The sequence below is a fragment of the Danio rerio genome, chromosome 17, assembly GCF_049306965.1.
Source record: "Danio rerio strain Tuebingen ecotype United States chromosome 17, GRCz12tu, whole genome shotgun sequence".
NCBI lineage: Eukaryota > Metazoa > Chordata > Actinopteri > Cypriniformes > Danionidae > Danio > Danio rerio.
The window spans coordinates 37,090,130-37,105,591 of record NC_133192.1 but is presented as its reverse complement, the minus strand read 5'-3'; the positions used below and the strand labels follow the sequence as shown (position 1 = coordinate 37,105,591).

The following is a 15,462-nucleotide window of genomic DNA, read 5'->3' as shown; positions in this document are numbered from 1 at the left end:
ACCAGTAGTGTATATATGCATCTTACATCATACATACAGCACATCCGGAAAGTATTCATAGCGCTTCACTTTTTTCACATTTTTTAATGTTGCAGCCTTATTCCAAAATATTCCCAAACTGATGACTGGTTTCCAAAAGCTTAGGACAGGGGGGATGAGTTTTTTCCGAGAGTTTACCAGGAGACAAAACAAAACGGGTAATGGGTCTGAAATACGGGAAACTCTGGGGAAAAACGGGAGTATTGGCAGGTATGCAACAGGCTAATACCATCCCTATAGTGAAGTATGGTGGTGGCAGCATCATGCTGTAGGGATGTTTTTCAGCAGCAGGAACTGGAAGAGTAGTCAGGATAGAGGAAAAGATGAATGAAGCAATGTACAGAGACATCCTGAATGAAAACCTGCTTCAGAGTGCTTTTGACCTCAGACTGGGGAGATGATTCATCTTCCAGAAGGACAATGACCCAAAGCACACCGTCAATAGAGTGGCTTCACAACCACTCAGTGAATCTCCTTAAGTGGCCCAGCCAGAGCCCAGACCTAAGTCCTATTGAACATATCTGGAGAGATCTTAAAAAATGGCTGTACACCGTCGCTTCCCATCCTACATGATAGAGCTTGAGAGGTACTGCAAAGAAGAATGGGCAAAAATACCCAAAGACAGGTGTGCCAAGCTTGTGACATCATATTCAAAAAGACTTGAGGCTGTAATTGCTGCCTAAGGTGCATCAACAAAGTATTGAGCAAAGGCTGTGAATACTTATGTACATGTGATTTTTCAGGTTTTTTATTTTTAACAAATTTGCAACAAATCAAAAAAATCTTTTTTCACATTGTCATTATGGGATATTGTGTGCAGAGTTTTGAGGAAATAAATTAATTTAATCCATTTTGAAATAAGGCTGTAACATAAAAAATGTGGAAAAAGTGAAGCGCTCTGAATACTTTCAGAATGCACTGTATGTATCTTATATATAATGTAATCTTACTATTATTTTATCTTGACAACAATAGTGTTCACTTTCTCTTCATGACAGAATTGTCCTTTTAAGGTGAACTTTAAAACTTGAAAAAGAAATTTAGAAGGCACGCATTATAATAATTTATTTCTGACTAATCATTTCTGTACAACAAACAGACTTGAAGGAACTTACAGCTTAAAAACCCTGAGTTCTGCTGTACTTTTCTTTCCCCAGCATATGACTCTTAATGAACGATCAGACTCAGTGTCCAAAAGCAACAGCAACAAATCAAAGCAAAGTTTAAATTGTCTGGATCAGATCTATTGCTTTTAATACCTCCACACGGTCCCTTGATTCCATCTCCTATAGGAGCGGACGGCGCGCTGACCAACAATGAGTTCTTGTGTTTAAATCTAATTGAAGTGATTGATGAATTTTCAAACGTGTTTAGCCGAGTTCCTGTGTTTCACTGGGAATAAGTCAGACTGAGGAAAGTGGCCGCTGTGACCCTGCGTATGAGAGCTGACATCCAGCCACGGCAGCCGCAATAACTTTCCCTCTCGTGTCATCACTAAAGCTCGGTGGGAAGGGGAATATGTTGTGACATGTCCAGATTCGAGCCCTGAAATATAAGCTGGCAGTTCTCCACCAGCCTCCCTTTCAATCAACAGGCTCGGCTGACTGGGACTCTATGGCAGGTTTAGTGGATTGAGGGAGGAATCGTAACATTGTACTACCATCTAGTGGTCGGCAGAGGGACTGCGTGGCCTCTTCTGCTGCTGGTTGTTTACAAGTGGCATTTGTTCCTAATTAAATGATGCACTTGTTTCAGCACTTCTTGTGGAGAGGGACTCGCATCCACAGTGATACAGGATGGATTCTGGATTCTCTTGTAAGCTTCCTCCACTCTAAAAACAAAGAACAATTTGTTATATTTACATAAGTCTTGGTTTTGGGGGAGGAAATGTCTTTTTTAATTCTCAGTAAATTATTCCTGAAATAATTAGTCCTACTGCAAAATTTTACTTCTTTTACAAATATTTCCAAGGCGTCGCTTAACGAAGAGAGATTTTTTTCAACACAATTTTAGAAATAATAGCTATTTTCTAATAATTTGATTGTTTTGTCTTTGCCATGGCTAACGTTCATAATATGTTTCTACTTATTTTGCAATATCCAGCCTAAAGTCTATTTTAAAGAATTATCTAGGATATTAACTAACCAAGTTAGGATAATTAGGCAAGATACTGGATGACAGTGGTTTGTTATGTAGAGAATTGAACAAAATATTTATTTATTTATTTATTTATTTATTTATTTATTTATTTATATCAATCTCCGCCTCAGCTGTGTCAGATAAACAGCACAGTGACATACATGAAGGAAGCCGATCTCATGCAACGTTTGTGAGAAATACTACAGTAAGAAAATTCACAATGATTATTTGATGTATTTGTTGTGGATTTAATTCAAACCTTTCGATGAGTCACACACTATGTCATTACAGACACACACACACACACACACACAGTGTGCGTGTTTAACTTTGCACTCTTTTTGCATTGCAAATGTGACATGATACACTTTAAAATCCACTGCTGTATGGATATTCATAATATGTAAAATCACCTGACTTAACGTCCACAAACTAGGATTAAAGCGTCCTCTTTTTTGATTGTACTGACACTATGCGGCTGTGGTGATAAAGATGGTAAAATCGCTGTAATTCATTACAAACATGCTTTGTTTTAAAAATGTTTTAAACTTGTTAAACTCATTCTTGATCACATTTGATGATGATTGATGAACACAGCGAGCTGAAGAGATCTTTTAATCCTGGTTGCTTTGCGCATGTCCAGTCTTGTTGATATGATTATACGCGCTACTATGGAGACATGTTTTTACGCAGCTGTCAATCAATTCGGTGGATGGGGAAACCACACTCGTACATCACGTTGCATTGGGCATCAAAATGGGAGTTATTTGGATCCTATTTTAATGTCAGGAAAATGAAAAAAGAGACTTATTGTCTTTATTTCTCCGCAATATGACTGTGAACACACTATACCTACACACAGTTCTGTCCAAACAACTTACAAAAGATGATTTTAATCATAGTTTCTCTTAGAAATACCATAGTCACCATAAAATACATAGTTTTATAATCTACAATAGACCCTTTTCACAAGCCTGTTATGGCGCGTTTAACAGCCATCAGCATCTTAAATCCTTGAAAGTTTTTAATATTTTCATATTTTAAAAAACGTAAGAACATTTATATGTATTTATGTGTGTAGGTTATCATATTTCATTTCAAATTACAAAAAAAAATTTGCCGCTTATGCGAGAATTCTAATGCAGCATCTATGGGACAGGACAGTAAATTTGGCATTATTCACTCCTCTGGTATCCGTCATCAGTCTCACACTATTCTTTTCCTTTTTCTGCTAGTCTTTACAACATTATTGTGGAGTTTTTCTTTTATTATTTGAGCAAATAAGATTGTAAAAAAATATATTTGTTGTATTCTCCCATTTACTCCCCTCTAAGTTTTCCCTACTATGAGGATTTCCTATTTACAGGGTCTATTTACAGTATTTTACAAAAGTTAGGCATAATTTAAGGAATAAAACACATTGTGATAAATGAATTCTGTGTGATTCTGATACACAAGGGGTTTAATGCTGGTAGTGTTGTAAATGTTGTTAATTTCAACTGGCTTTTCCTTTATTTGGAAAAAATATATTCACAGGCTGCTTATCTTTCACTATACAGACAGTGCTCTTGTTAAAGCTCTTTCATTCTTATATGATTGCACTGGTGCCACTAACTTTCGGTTAGTCTCACCGACTTACAACATGATAAAATGACCCTCCATACTGACGAATCAACGGAGAAAAATTTTTTGAACTACGTAACATTTAATAAATGCATGTAGCATTTTAATATATCTCACAATTCTTTAGTATGAAGATTTTAAAATGGTCTAAAGTTTTAATTTGGTAGAGTTAAAAAATGGTGGCATTGCATTAATTTGGGTGCTTTGGACATCAGTGGATGTCAGCTGACTGCTTTAAGACTTCAGTGGATGCATAAAACAAGTTTGGTGTGTCAAAATCTGATTCATGCAGTATACATTTATTGTTTAAAAGTGACCAGTAATCTGTGGCCAATATTTTAGATTTAGATCTGCTAAGATGAGTGGGACAAATTGAAAACTTTTTGAAGCTGTGTTTTGCGAAGGGGTCAAATACTTATTTTACTCATTAAAATGGAAATCAATTGCATTGCATTGTTTGTTTTATTGTTTTTTTATATTTTTTTATTTATTTATTTATTTATTTATTTTTTTGCATTGCACTGCATTATTTTTGTTGCTATCCTGTCCCTCAGATTTAAAATAAATTTACCATTACAATTATAGACAAATTATTTGTCCATGGGCTAACATGCAAAACTTAAAAAGTATATATACATAAATTTTTTTTCTAATTAATTTTTTATACAACATTTCTATCTGGTTCTTGAATCTGATTGGCTGATAGCCGTGCAATATTCTGCAATAACAGCACTCTTACAGCCTCTTCACCCTTCTGTATTACTCCGCCCACATAGAGTAACAGTAGATCAATAATCTTTTACAGTTTGACAAATATTGCTGCTGTGGGAAAACATGATGTACTTTTGAGGCTTTTTTAGGTGAGAATGAAGTTATTTAGATTGCAACTATGCAGTTTATTTATAAGGATAGTGTCTATTTTGAATATTTATAATTTCAGAGATCGGCGGCCATCAGCCTGTCAAACTGAGCAGAACAAAGGCGCCACGAGATGGGGACATAAACCGCAAAATAAGTCCTTAGGGGAGAAAAACTCAGCGTTCTTTTCATATTTTAAACTACAGCTGATCAAATCATTATAAAATACTCTTTTGTATGTTGTTGTGCCGTATTTATACCAAAGTAATCGTGTTTGCTTTGCTTTGGCTTTTTCAGGGTTAATTATTGTGATACTCTGACTGCAACAGAAAAACTAAGATATCTCTGTAGACTGATGGCATTTCATGCCGTTCAGCCTTATTATCTTAAAATGTGAGCAAAATCACCTGTTTTGTCATCACTTTAGACATTACGCTAGAGAATCATTCAAATACTAGTTTTAAAGTGACATGTTTTTAAGCAACGGTTTCTGCTGTTCTGATGTCAGCTGCAGGTGTAAATGAATGGTGCAAGAAAATAGTCAGCACCTAGCCTCGAGCCAATGCACACCTCCCACCAGTGCCTATATATATATATTTTTTTTTTATCCGTCCATCATAGATTTTCAGTAAAAAATAAATATATATATATATATATATATATATATATATATATATATATATATATATATATATATATATATATATATATATCTTTTTCTTATTATTTTAATACAATGTTAAAAAATATCTGAAAAATATTTGATGTTTCTGGAATGCAATTTGACAGGACGACATTGTAAATTTTTTTACTAAATTCTTTCCCCATGAAATACAACAACCCCACTGTGTTATGAAACGGCTAAGCCAAAAATTGACTATTAACTAAATATTACATTGTTTAAAGTCACTTTTTAAAAAAATTATCTAAGGGCATAATGCCTCCAAAAATGAAAACGTACATGTTATATTTTCAGTCACAAATAATACAATTTCCTTGAAGTGCCCTTGAAACCTGTATTGCATTTTAATTGTAAGTAATTAGGCCAACTGGTATGCAACCAGTCCTAAGGATTCACAACAAAATCTGATAACAGGGTTAACAAGGTTATCAGTGTTATCGAATACAGTAAACAAGTGTGTTGGGATTAACCCTAAAAGATAAAACACTCTGACTTTCAACAGGTTGACCTACTTGAGTCTGAAGAGCTGATTGATTTCTAGCTCAGCCTCCTCAGTGGTCTTGTCCTGTCCTCTGTCCCTGAGTCTCCGCACTCTTTCCTCAGGACTGACAGTAAGCAGCAGCACCAGGTCTGGCTGGAGCAGGTCTTCTGGCCAAACGTAGAGCTCTGAGTCTGGCTTTGGCAGGTTTTCAACCCTACCACCAACTGCTGTAGCAATGGCATAGGCTGCTGTGCTGTGCCAATACCTAAAAAAAAAAAAAAGAATTAACATACATAGATTTTTGTCTTCTATTCTATATAATTGCAAAAGCAACTAATTAAAAGCACCTTGGTCCTTAACTAACTTGTTTTCACTTACATGTTCTGTAAAGTGATTGAAGTGATTAATTTCAATCCCTGCATTGTTTATAAATGTTGCAAATTGCATTATGTATTAAGTACGATTTCAGCATGGGGACTATAACTGTAACATGCAGACTGGCTGTTTATTTGTTCCAATAAATCACATTGTACCTTTTTCTGCATAATCATATGTTATATAATTAGTAACAGATCCACACTTACTAGCTATTAATTAGCAGCAAATTAGGAGTTTATGGAGGGGAAAGTTGTAGTTCAGGAAAGTGTGGCCACTTCTTTTCTTTTTTTTAGTTTAGTTTATGCAGCTGTGAACCATATTTTTACTTGAGTAATATATAGTCAGCTTAAAGGTGCTGTATGTAAGTTTTTGACTCATAAAAATATCCTAATTTGTTTGCAGATATTTAAGAAACATGCCAAGTGAACATAGGCCAACATATAGTGAACATATTTTTCTAAGAAACAGCACTAAAGTCAGATATTCTGCTTTAAAAATACCCATTACATATTTGCCAGTTTAGCCAATTATATTTCAGCTCCCTAGGCTGCCTTGGTGGGAAACTGCATATTTCATATTTCATTCATTCATTCATTCATTCATTCATTCATTCATTCATTCATTCATTCATTCATTCATTCATTCATTCATTCATTCACTCACTCAATCAATCAATCATTCGTTCGTTCATTCATTCATTCATTCATTCAGTAAGGCTCTCAAAGCATGTGTCTGTGACCAAAATGGACCTCCGGTGGACAATAGCAGACTCCGAAATGTGACGCAGATTCAGACTTGTTGTTATTAATTATCAAATAATATTAATATTATGAGTGTAAACATTAGGTGAGCAGGTTACATTGTAACCCCGTGTTCTAAAAACAAGCAACATGGCGTTTATGTTTGCACGTTACAACAAAACACGATAGAGATTTAAATATAGCCATTCAGAAACACAAAATATGCACTCACAAAATGGTAAGGTTTATAATCTAATTATTACATATTTAACCTCTTTAACAATGTTAAATTTACATGTTAAATCACTAATATGTGTTGATTTACAGCTCTTAAGTTCAATTTCAAAGAGGTTATTTTATTTTCAAGATCTGAGGTAAACTATCTGCTGCTGCTTTACGCAGTATGGCAATAAATGGCATGTAAAATGGCATTCAAACTCACATTATTAGCATTCAACACTGAATAAAGCACATGAGGTGCACCTAAGGTGATCATTGTATCCTGTTGTTCAGCTGCAAGAAATAGAAGCCGTTCCTAATTTATTAATTTGAGATGTTGGTTAAAACAAAAACTCCTTTTAATATGGAGAATATACCTTTAATCTTGTGCCGTTGCTTTTATTTAGAACACAATTTAAATCAGCCTTTAACATACTGCACCTTCAAGGTTTGAAGAAAATGGGTGATACTCACTCTTTACTCACCCTCAAGTGGTTAAAAACCCTTATGATTTTTTTCTTCTGTAAACCTGTAGTTTTTGACATATGGAAGTCAGTGGTTACAGGTGTCCAGCTTTCTTAAAATATCTTATTTTGCATTCAACAGAAGAAAGAAATTCAAACCGGGTTTGAACAAGTGTAGTGAGAGTAAATGATGACAGTAATGTATTTTTTGCATGTCAAGTTCATGTCTTGTAGTTTATTTTATATCACATTTTCAGTTTGTTTACTAATCTGCACTTTTTTAATTTAACTAATTTCTTTATGGATATACCTTATATTTACTTATATGTGCTAAATCTTTATATGCTCCACAGCATCACCAAACCACAGCTTGTTCTTGTGAATGTATTTGTGTCTCGCTACCTGTCTACTATGACAGGAGCCCTTAAGGACTCCTTTGCGATGTGGGTTGCAGTGATGTAGTTCCCCAGAGCGTAAAAGGCCCTGCGGATGAGGGGTGGTTCTGAGTCAAAGCGTTGTCTGAAAGGAGCCAGGCACTGGGGAGGAGATTTCAGCAGGGTGGCATTCAGAGACTGCCGCAGGGCCTCTGTGAGAGTAGTTTTACCTGAGTGAAATCAAGAAGAGTTTATGGAAAGAAGTCAGAATTTTGAAAACAGATTTTTAATGTGCTCCTATAATGCATCTGCTGTATTAAAGTTCAGGTCTCATCATGTACATGGCAATATGAGCTATTTTCTCAGCATCTTAAACAACGTTTTCAATAACTCATCTCTCTAATGCTGAGTTCAGACTGCTTGATTTTAGCCTCGTTTTTGACTCGCCAACAGGTTTTGGGAAATCGGCTGACAAATCGGTACTCATTCATGTAACAATCACATAGTGTGAACTATCAAAGACGCGATCTGAGAGAATCGACAATCGTGAGATATTTGGCATGCTAATTATCTGGGGCTGTCGGTGATGTGAAATCATGCTATGTGTTCTGACTGAAAATAACATCGGTGATCACCAATGAGAGAGCAGCACCCACTAGTATGGGTACCTGCGGTGCAGTGGAAGGTTGGGGGGCAATGTCGGTTCTAGGGGTGGGCCAGTGCCCCCATGTCAACAAGCTTGGCCCCCCTTGGCCAGCCTAAATTCGGATGCATATTTTTGTGTCAAAACGCCACAGAGAAGCGAGATCAGCCATCGGTGGCAGACTGTGGAGATTTGACTGAGGTCTCTTTCGCTCTCTCGGGCACTCGCTCCTTCTGCTTTCGCGCACTTTCTTTCTCTGTGATGGTGCTGTGCACATCAGTTCCCCACATTCATCAGAAGTTAACCCCCAAATTGACACAGGTATTAAGATTCAACTTCAGTCATGTTCATCTTGTGAAACACGATCAAAATGCCCACTGTTAATTATATTGGACTTCTGTTTTTATATCAATATTTGTAATATAGGAAGTCCTCAGCTATGCAGAGGCCATTATTAATCAAAAATTGAGTGTACATAGTTTTGTTAAGAAATGCAGTCTTGAATTTACAAACAGTCGGCAAGTACCGAAGAACAGATGTAATACATTGATCAAATGTAGTTTTCAGTCACGCTCATGTATAAGTAATATTCAACTCGTTTAGTTGTGTCATTTTTGATTTCCGTCTTGACATAAAGCACGAGTCTTCAAACGTGATTTATTTACAACGCATTTTTAAACATAATAGTTTAAATAAATAATTTCTAATAACTCCTTTTTATCTTCCCCATGGCGACAGTTATAATATTTTACTTGTTATTTTGCAAGACAGTTGGATTCAGATAAAGTCCCTTTAAGTATTTTATAGTCTTTTATTCAGATTAAAGTGTAATTTGAAGACAAAATTAGTTAATGTCAACTTATTCATTGTTGCTCTTATAGTTGTGTAAATTGCTTCCTTGTCCTCATTTGTAAGTCGCTTTGGATAAAAGTGTCTGCTAAATGACTAAATGTAAATGTAATGTTAACTACGAAGGCTGGAAGAATTATTTTGTAACTGATTTGTTGTGTATACCAAAAATTATACAGTAATTATTTCTTAAGAAGGCTTATAATAATGGCCTTAATTTATTTATTTTTGTATTATTAAAAACTCAATTATTCAAGAAATAAATAATAAGAAATAAGACTTATTATGACTCCAGAATAATTAATTTTTACAGGATATACTGTGAATTTTTTTTGTTTGTTAATCACATGGGAAAAAATCTTTTAAATGAACAGGGGGGACAAAATAAATTTACTTCAACTAAAGGCCTATCTGTTAAAGTTTACCGGTGCAACAATGTGCCTTGATGTACTTGAATGTTAGAAATGTTTTATCCTACACCAATACAGAGTTACTTGTCAAATAAATTAACAAGGAAGATTACTTTGAGTTTAAGTTATTTAATTACCCTGTTTATGAAAACTGCAGAATGAAAAAAAAAATTCTTTGAATGAGTAATTTGTGATGTATGTTAAAACGTGCCCCCCAAGGGTACAAGTGGCTCCTGCCTGGCCCCCCAGTTACTCTGATCTAGAACTGCCATTGTTGGGGGAGAAGTTAAAAGCGCTATTTTCTGTCTATTTGGACCTAAGAAATGAAGGAGAAACTAGTGTAAATTTGCAGCACCCATGTTTTTTGATGTGTCATCTAAGCAATACCACAAAGAAAAAGTTGAAAAGAAATGGCTAATTCCCTTCAAAAGCCAGGTGAGCAAAATAAGCACAGTTTCTCCCTCACTAAAGACTTCTTTCTTATTATGTAGTTAATAACAAAATATATGCTACGTGACCTTTCGTTGTTTCCATGTCACTTCTCGCGTGTGTTTGGTTGTGAGACTTATTTTGTGGATTGAGACAACATTGTTGACCCAAGATAGTCATGCAGTGTAAAAACATCTGTAAAATTTGTGCAGTCTGAACTCAGCTTAAACCTCCCCTATAAACCTCTTGGTGTGTTTAGACTAGCACTACGAGCACAGCAAGTGTCTTGAAGTAAACGCACAATGCTGTAGCTAAATTTAGGCTCCAGAGGCTTCCCCATTGCTTGTAGAAACCAATACAGACTCATTGGTCAAATATTCTTCAACAGTTTAGTGAAACTTCAAAAATGTTTAGTGAAACTTCAAAAGCATGTTTGACTGCAGTGTTCAGGTAATATTAATACTACAGGTCCAACCACTTTTATTCCATTTTACACAAATGATATTTACAAGGACATATTACTAACGAATAAGGATTAACACCAAATAAAAACTACAAAACAACTTATAATTTTGTAGTCTAATAAGTTTTCCTCACCTGTCTCATTTGGTCTTTTCGTATTTGGTGTAGTCAGTTTGCTCACTTTGTATGATGTTGTGTTTGTGATACAGTGTGCTAGGGTTGAAATCCAGTCAAGCCCTGCTCCACAAAAGGTTAAAAAGTGGTGCAAAATCAATGAAAAACTATGTGGCCATGGTGCACTTTTCTTTTATGTTTGCTTTTAAAAACAATTTTTTTGGTCAGTGGTTCGCTCAATATTATCTGGATGCAGACTTAGATTTGCAAGCTGAGACTGCATATCTCAGACTTGCAATGTCAGACAATATGCACTCAACGAAGCTAGTGATGGCACTGTGAGAGGTAGGGTTAGGGGCGGGGTTAGGTGTGTAAATTAAAAGCATTGCAACTGCACCTGGTCTTCATCCAGACCCCTCTAGGTTCGCTATTTAATCTATACAACAAGTTCAGCCTTACTGTGAACATGTACAAGAAGGACAAGTATCAGAAACTAAAAGAAACTTTACCTTTTTTTTTTCAGATTTGCAAAAATGCAGACAGCGCCCTCTAGTAGAGTTAGTCATCTGAATCGAGCAACAATACATACCCAGAGCAATGTATTTTACATTGAGACATGTATTACCAATGAGCCAGGCTGGTATAAATACAAAAAGTGACAAGGCTAGTTTTATTGTATCATTTTGAGCTCATGTACAACCAGAAACATATTTGTTTAACTTTTTAATTTAGTTTGTCTGCATTATAGACAGGAGCTCCCTGCCAAAACTGTGGTCTGAAATGAAAAAGCTGTGTTTTCTTGACATGTCAACAACACAAACCAAATTCTTCCAGTCCTCAGATACAACAACTACATTGTTTCAGAATCAATGCAGTCATTGTTCACATTGTTCACATATTATGCAGTTGTTTTACATTGCATTTGTGCAAGTAGTAAAATTGCAATTACTGACTACTTGTTTCTGGCAGATTAGACTGAATATATATGAATATATATATATGAAAAAATGAATATATATATATATATATATATATATATATATATATATATATATATATATATATATATATATATATATATATATATATATATATATATATATAAACAAAATAGGGCCTTTTAACAAGATGTGATATGTATTATGAATGTACAGGTTTCACTGCATTCTTTTATTAGCAGAGAAAAATATTTGTTTAAAGGTTTAGTATTTACCTGTAGCATCCAGTCCTTCAATCACAATGACTGGGAATCCATTACCCCTGGTTGTCTTCAGCTGTTCATCTACAAGCTTTAGCACTTCCTTTGACTCAGGGATAATGTCAGCGCACTGCGATGGGAAGAATATGATGTATTGTTTAACATCAATCTGGGTAGAGCACTGAGTTGCATAGTAAATAATCCCCCAATCTTTATTGTTCTGCTTTCATTTCAACGCTGATGTTGCTTTTTTTTTTACTTTCTTTTAGTTGTAACTTTGCTTTTCCACTTGTAAATAATAAGCAAAAATACAGTAGTAGTATTACAAATGTATAAGCTGTATTATTAATTAATTCAATCATTTTCCTTCAGCTTAGTTCCCTTATTCATCAGCGGTCACCACAACAGAATGAACCGCCAATTTATCCAGCATATGTTTTACACAGCGAATGCCCTTTCAGCTGCAACCCAGTACTGGGAAACATCTATACACACTCAGTCACACATATACACTATGGGCAATTTAGCTTATTCAATTTACCTGTACCACATGTCTTTGGACTGTGGGGAAAACCGAAGCTTGGAGGAAATTCACACTAACACAGGGAGAACTCCACACAGAAATGCCAACTGACCCAGCCAAGACTCTAACCAGCAACCTTGTTGCTGTGAGGTGACAGTGCACAGAGTTTTGTATTTTACTAAACCTTATGTGATACTTTATTCCTAATTTTAAAAAGACAAATTTTCAGTAGACATTATTCCATTCTTCATTGCCACGTGTTCCTTCAGAAAGCATTGCAATATGCTGACTTGGTGCTCAAAAACATATATTAATATTTAAAACAGTTGCAGCTTATTTTGTGGAATTTTTTTTTTCAATTGATTATTTAATCGAATTATTAAATATCACAATAACTAAATTTTTTCAATCAGTCTGTAATATTCATTGTATACACAGACAACATATTTATTTTCTCTAAATATCTTTACAGTCAAATTTGATTTACTATAACATCACAGTTCCAACATTAACATTGTTAACATTAGTTAATGCACACTGAGTAAATATACATTATTTAACTTAAATAACATTAACTAGCATTAACAAAGATCAATAAACACCTTAATAAATGTATTACTTATTGGTTTGTTCATGTTAGTGAAAATACAATAATTAACATTAACTAATTTATCATTCTTTTAAAGTGTTACCTTTACTTATTTATTTATTTTAGTTAGTTAAAGCTATCCTTTTTCACCCTTGCAGAATAAAAAAGTATTAATCTAAATCTACCTTTATAGTAGTAGTATTGCCTTTTGTGTTATTAATTTACTGTTGCCCATGACTTTTATAACTTTACATTTATTCATACCATTACTTTAATATTTATTTTGTACAATAATGGTGGCACTGTTGCCTCACAGTTGGCACTGGATGAACTGAGTTTGCTGTAGTGTATGAGAGTGTGTGTAAATGTGAGAGTGTATGGGTGTTTCCCAGTACTGGGTTGTGGCTGGAAGAGTATCCGCTGTATAAAATATATGCCAGAATAGTTGGCAGTTCATTCCGCTGTGTAGACCCCTGATAAATAAGGGACTAATCCGAAGGAAATAAATTAATGTTGCACAATCTGCTTCCAAAATGTCTCTGAATTCAACCGTACCTCCTGTAGAACCTTGTAGGCTTCATCCATACAGTAGAAGACGTCAGAGTTGCTGATGCTGAGTGTGGATGGATGATGCTCTGCTGCGGCTGCAGGTTTGATGTACTGCTTCACTGACTCCTCCACATGATTGACAGCTGACCACATCTCCTGCCAGCAGTGCTGACCCTCGCGCTCGTATGAAAACACACACACTGACACCTTCTGCTGCTGTAGTGACTTTAAAACTTCCTTTGAAAGACAGGTTGTGGATTTGTCTCGTACAAAAAACCCTTTAAGGACGCTGTTCCTGACGTTCGGCATAAAAGAGGACGCTTCAAACACATCGCAGCCTCGCGTTGATAGTTTGTGTTTTATCTCAGCGTACATTCGCGCCTTTTCAATTCTGTTCTCACTGTGGACGTAAAGCGAGAAGAGTTTCCCACAGTCTCCGAAAAGCTGCTGATGGTCGCCATGAAGAACTTGTGGGCTTGAGCTTAGTGTGAAATAAAGAGGTTTAGTGTGCAAATCAAACTCCACCGCGAATACACGCGAACACAGCGGTCCACAGCGAAACATGGCTCTCTTTAGCATTGTGATGGACTGTGTCGGGGAAATCTCATGTCACTGAGCTGGAGCACTGTTTACAGAGAAACGAAACTACACACGAAAACGAAAGTAGTACAGCCGGCAGGGTCCAATTGCGTAACGAGCTTCCATGCAAGTCTGTACTAAAACAAAAAGTGCAAAGGTAAAAAAAAAAAACGTGCTAAGTAAATCAGCGTAGGTCACACCTTGTATAAGTTTCTATTCAGCAGTTTAGTTACATTTGCAAAGAATGCAAGTTAAGATTGTAGGCTACTTCACAAGTTAAAGTCTATTTCTTTGCTAACTAAAACCAGTGAAGTAGGTTTTGCATGCTCATAGCTTGATAATGATAATTGCTTATTAATTCTGGTGTTTATTAAAATAAATATTTTGTGCTGTAAGTAATTCATTTGTTTTAACAAATATCCAAAATGATTTAAAAATGGGTAAAACCCAACTCATTAGTTCCAAATGACTAAATTAATATAATAATACAATAATCAATAATAATAATAATAACTATTAGTAGTAGTAGTAGTAGCAGTATAAATAAAGTTGTTAATTTTTAGTCCAAAATTACTAATTAGAAAATAATAATAATAATAATAATAACAATAAAAAAGTATATGCAAAGAATGCAGGTTAACAAGAAATGTAGCTATTTATTGTAGGCTAACTCACAAGATAAAGTCTATTTCTATGCTGACTGAAACTAGCTAAAGAATCAGTGAAGTAGGTTTCACATGCTCATTGATAATTGCTTATTAATTCTGGTACTCATTAAAATGAATACTGTGCTGTAAATAATTTGTAATTAATTTGTTTATACAAATATCCAGATGATTTTAAAATGGGGCAAAATGCAACTCAGTAGTTCCAAATGACTAAATGAAAATAATAATATAATCAATATTAGTGGCAGCACGCTGGCGCAGTGGGTAGCACAATGGGTGGGTAGCACAACAAGGTTGCTGGTTTGAACCCCGGTTGGGTCAGCTGGTGTTTCTGTGTGTAGTGTGCATGTTCTCCCTATGTCTCCAGTTCCCATTTATTAGTTGGTAATATAAATAAAGTTGTTTATTTGTTTAGTCCCAAATGACTAAAAAATAATAATGATAATGATGAT

The 15,462-nt window shown here is 35.1% G+C and overlaps 1 protein-coding gene across 1 annotated transcript; it reads right to left on the bottom strand.

Annotated features, from left to right (window-relative positions):
- Window positions 1-1,089: 1,089 nt before the first annotated feature.
- On the bottom strand, window positions 1,090-14,358 carry cmpk2 (cytidine monophosphate (UMP-CMP) kinase 2, mitochondrial). The gene is made up of 5 exons (XM_693963.10): window positions 13,770-14,358; window positions 12,118-12,232; window positions 8,026-8,227; window positions 5,854-6,087; window positions 1,090-1,870 (listed from the first exon to the last, which is right to left on the bottom strand). The coding sequence occupies exons 1-5, from the start codon at window positions 14,340-14,342 to the stop codon at window positions 1,750-1,752; spliced, it is 1,245 nt and encodes a 414-aa protein (XP_699055.5). The 5' UTR covers window positions 14,343-14,358; the 3' UTR covers window positions 1,090-1,749.
- Between the last annotated feature and the right edge of the window lie 1,104 nt (window positions 14,359-15,462).